Source organism: Leptonotus elevatus, chromosome 5 (assembly GCF_054856555.1).
Source record: "Leptonotus elevatus isolate MCC_2025b chromosome 5, RoL_Lele_1.0, whole genome shotgun sequence".
Taxonomy (NCBI): Eukaryota; Metazoa; Chordata; class Actinopteri; order Syngnathiformes; family Syngnathidae; genus Leptonotus; species Leptonotus elevatus.
In genome coordinates, this window is record NC_141243.1 from 26,972,760 (window position 1) to 26,977,759 (window position 5,000).

General features: G+C 48.0%; 1 protein-coding gene across 3 annotated transcripts in view; it reads left to right on the forward strand.

Annotated features, from left to right (window-relative positions):
- Positions 1–5,000, forward strand: part of rad17 (RAD17 checkpoint clamp loader component) — a 54,642-nt gene that overhangs the window by 20,151 nt on the left and 29,491 nt on the right. For all 3 annotated transcript variants that reach the window (XM_086075174.1, XM_086075175.1, XM_086075177.1), the window contains one exon: positions 4,931–5,000. This exon is cut by the window's right edge and continues 73 nt beyond it. In XM_086075174.1, coding sequence (XP_085931300.1) covers positions 4,931–5,000 — 70 coding nt within the window. The remainder of the gene's footprint in view (positions 1–4,930) is intronic.

The window sequence follows — 5,000 nt, forward strand, 5'->3', positions numbered from 1 at the left end:
CACACAGTGGGCACTCAGGATGGAGCTGTGTTTAGAATTAACCAATTGCATTCCAACAGACCCAATGACTCCTCTACTCTAGCTTTCTGCTTTTTAAACATTGTGCGGTACGGTGCATTTCTAGAGGGTAATTCATACGTGGACGTGTCTTCTGCTTCCTGACTGGAATATCCTCAGTACAGAGGTGTGCATTTTACAACATTTGTCAGGTCCGTAATTCGTTAGGGCCCTGACTGCTTTATTTTTTCAAACCAAACCAAACTCTTATCGTCAGCCCATCCATCTGTCATCTTATTTTGACCACGCTTTCGTCTCCACTATTTTAGGACTGACAGACAGAGGTGGTCATTCCGTCAGTTTTTCACTTCAAGTTAAGTTTATTTATATAGCCCTAGACAAATATTCCCGACATCCCCTGATCAAACCACAAGGGGGCAATAAAAAACTCTTACAGCACAGTTACAGTAAACGAGGCGAGAAGTAACAAACACATGAATTATAATCTCTGCATCACCAACAGACAAAATAGGACAAATTTGAGCAATATTGCGAAGGTGGAAAACAATTTTTTTTATGTGCATTTAAAAAAAGGAAGTTGGGTCGAATATAATGGCGAGGTTTTTTTAGATGCCAAAAGAAAGATGTGACACGCTTCTTGTGAAAAATAAATAAAACAACAATAAAACTTAACATCGCAATTTTTAATGTGGCAATTATTCAAATTACTTGGCAATGCAACTGTGTTTTATGAATTTGTCATTTGTACCCCATCGTACAAATTACAAATGTAGCCGCAAGGGGGCACAAGCCAGTGTCTTCTTGTGTCGGTCCCAAGCCTGCATAAATACAGAGGAAGGGCATCCAACGTAAAAACTTTGGCCAAATCAAACAGGCGATTCAAATATATGATTTCCATACCGGATCAGTCGAGGCCCAGGTTAACAACGACCGCCATCGGTGCTGTTGACCTACAGGGTGCCGGTGGAAACTGGACTACTGTTGGTCAAAAAAGGAGATGAGGAAGGTGTGTTTGTAGGAGGAAAGAGAAGAGGAACACCAAGAGTCTAGGACTGAGAGCAGGAACTTTGAATGTTGGAATTATGACAGGAAAAGGTAGAGAGCTGGTTGGCATGATGCAAAGGAGGAAGGTGGACATATTGTGTGTTCAGGAGACCAGGTGGAAAGGGAGCAAAGCTAGAAGTTTAGGAGCAGGGTTCAAGTTATTCTATCATGATGTAGATAGGAAGAGAAGTGGAGTGGGAGTTATTGTGAAGAAGGAGTTTGTTAGGAACGTCCTAGAGGTAAAAAGCGTGTCAAATAGAGTGATGAACCTGAAGCTAGGAATCGAAGGTGTGATGATCAATGTTGTTAGTGGGTATGCACCACAGGTAGGATGTGACCTAGGGGAGAAGGAAAACTTTGGGTTGGACCTTGATGAAATGATGCAGAGCATCCCTAGAAGTGAGAGAGTTGTCATTGGTGGCAGAGATGAAGATGCTGAGGTTCTCTTTGAGAGTGACCAGGATGGATAGAATCAGGAATGAGTACATCAGAGGGAGAGCAAATGTTAGAGGCTTTGGAGATAGTCCGAGAGGCCAGACTGAGATGGTTTGGACATGTCCATAGGAGAGATAGTGAGTATATTGGCAGAAGGATGCTGAGTTTCCAAATGCCAGGCAGAAGGTCCAGAGGAAGACCAAAGAGGAGGTTTATGGATGTAGTTAAAGAGGACATGAAGGTAGGATGCAGAGGACCGTTAGATGGAGGCAACTGATTCGCTGTGGCGACATCTGAAGGGAAAAGCCGAAAACAAAAGAAGTACTTCATCGTACAAATTACACCAATGAAGAAAAAAAAAGACTTTGACATTTTGTTTGTCATTCATATTTTCTTTGAGATTGTTCTTGGTGTATACTGAGTGTTTATATAGTGAATGCTTGAGTAACTCAAGTTATTTATTGAGGAACATCATTTTCTGTACACAAGTGCCCAACAATGTCTTTTTTTGGAGGGAAAACAACTTCCCCACCTTTAGAAAACCCCATGAATAGTACGTGATTGGATGACGTCACAACTGTCAGCGCGATCTTGGACTTTACTTTTCCTATTCATTTAACAAGTGGAAATTAATTGGTTTCAGTAGCGCTGCAAAGATAATGCATAATATCAGCACAAATCATAACTTTGAGAACGCTTCCTGGATGGCTCCATCAGTCCAAAAGTCCAAAACTCCGATTGTCAAACAACAAGCGACAGCTATTTGTAACATTCAATACATGTAGAACACGGACGGACATGATGTTGCTTCGATGTTTCAGCCAGTTTAAATGCACTGAGTCTTACGCCAAAGTTTCAAAGCTGCGCCTGTCAAACTAAAGCAGTCAGCTGACTCGGTCGGAATGAAGCACTGAAGTGGTTCGAACGTCATCAGTTACGACAACTGGAACAAGCTCCGGCCCACTGCTTCACTACAAGCGGCCTATTGAGTTTGAAGCATGCTTTGGAGCTTCAGTATTAAAGATAGCATCACTAGCCGCCAATAGTCAGGTGCTGGTGGGCAGCAGTAACTCTTGTATGGAAACAAAAAAAAAGAACCCCCCGCACACTGACTACGACGTCACCTAACTCATTCACTCCCAGCCATTTTTTTTATGTTTGGGGGGTGAGGATCCAAATGCAGGATTCAGGGAGGTGAGGCCGGCTTGCAGGATTTCAACAAAAAGGGATTTATTTCCAAAAGAACAACCAAAAGGCAAACAAGGAACACTAACAAAAGACCAAAAGCAGATGCAAAGTAACAAACAAAACATACAAGGTAAACTAGAGCAGGACGAATGACATAGATTCTGTAACTCAAACAACGATCCACCAAAGATTGCAGGGAAGGAGGGAACTTAATAGGAGCAAACTAACGAGACAATGACAAACACCTGGACATGATACAAGGGGCAGAGTGTGCTGATTGGAAGACACAAGGGGACCGGTATGACGAGCACAATGACAAGGAGACATGACAACTAACCAAAACCAAAACCGGTATGACGAGCACAATGACAACAAGGAGACATAACAACTAACCAAAACCAAATCAAACAAAATACATACGACAAAACACAACACAAAACAACAAAACAAACCAAACCCAAACTATAACCGTATCCCCGAGGAACGGATCCCAGACGGCCCAACAAAGTCCAAAACCAAAAAGAGTCTAAAAGAGAGGCAGGCGGAATGGGGGCATGGAGGCGGGAACACTGCTCACCCGGGCCAGACAAGAGAGGAGTCTGGGCACTGTTCAGGAGGGTTTAACGGACGCCAGATGAGAGGGGCCTGGCGGGGCCGTTCAGAAGGGCGTCTCGGAAGCCACCGCCGGGCCGTTCAGAAGGGCGTCCCGGAAGCCAGACAGGAGGTGCCCGGCGGGGCCATTCGGGAGGATGTCCCAGACGCCAGACTGGACCAGAAGTCGGCCGCAGCATGGGTGCCGCCAGACGAGGAGCAAAGGACAATCGCAGGCTTGCGCCGCTGGATGAGGAGCAGAGGACAACCGCAGGGCTTGCGCCGCAGGACAAGGAGCAGAGAACGGCCGCAGGGCTTGTGCCGCCGGACGAGGAGCAGAGGACGGCCGCAGGGCTTGCGCTGGCAGTGGCAGAGGCGAGGGGGCCAGGGGCGGCAGCGGCACAGGCGAGGGGGCCAGGGGCGGCACAGGTGAGGGGGCCAGGGGCGGCAGCGGTACAGGCAAGGAGCCCAGGGCTGGCAGCGGCACAGGCACAGGCGAGAAGGCCAGCTGCGGTGGCAGCGGCATAGGCAAAGAGGCTCGAGACTGAGGCTGCCGCGGAGCCGTGACGGGGACTTGAGGCTGCCGCGGAGCAGGGACGGGGACTTGAGGCTGCCGCAGAGCCGGGGGACGGGGACTTGAGGCTGCCGCGAAGCCGGGCGACGGGGACTTGAAGCTGCCGTGGAGCCGGGATGGGGACTTGAGGCTGCCGCGGAGCCGGGACGGGGACTTGAGACTGCAGCAGACCAGAATCCGGGACTTGGGACTGCAGCAGACCAGAATCCGGGACTTGGGACTGCAGCAGACCAGAATCCGGGACTTGGGACTGCAGCAGACCAGAATCCGGGACTTGGGACTGCAGCAGACCAGAATCCGTGACTTGTCACTGCAGCAGACGGGAGTCTGTGACTTGGGGCTGCATCTTGGCTCGCCGTTGCCTTGTTATTCGCCCTCACCGGCCTGGGGCTGGAGTCGCATCAGCCTGTCGCCCTTGAGGTTGGGGGACACAGGAGACACGAGGCCTGTGGTATTGTAACAGACGCTGTTCACCACACCGGAAGTCGCGATTCGCAATGATTACGTATTTCCAGCTAGAAAAAGCGGAAGTGTGAAAAAGGTCCATGGGTCGACCGCTGCTTAACTTTCACCTGGGGCCTGCAGGTGGTTGTTGCTGAGGCTCGTGATTCGGGCTCCCGCCGCTTGTCACCTTCTGATTTGTTCTCACAAGCTTTTATGTTTTTTTTATATATATATATATATTTTTTGTACTAGCTTCTCCCGCTAGCCGCTCTTGTTAACTGCTCCGGCTAAATCCAGCGCACTTTGTCTTTTGGCGTCGCTTGCCGGGCTTCACTTGCCGAAGTGGTAGGTTTGTGAAGTGTGGTCTCTCTGAGCCACCGTTGTGTGCGCGCTTCTACGTGCTTCTAAATAAATTTGCTGCATTCTTTGCTATAGCGACATCTAGTGGTCACTTATTACACACTGGGGCTTTAAAATTCTATTTTATGGATTTATGGGAAAAGGAGATCTTGAAATATTCAAATCATGGTTTTTCATAGACTCATAGACTGTATGTTAACATAGTCAGTGTAATCCAAATTCCACCTGATTTCTATGAATGTGCATTGATTCCTCTGTATCTCTGCGTTTGTTAAGTGTTAGACAGGACGGCAAACAGCTTATCCAGTACCTCACAGTCAGCCCAATTCCAAGAGTTTCTCCTAAG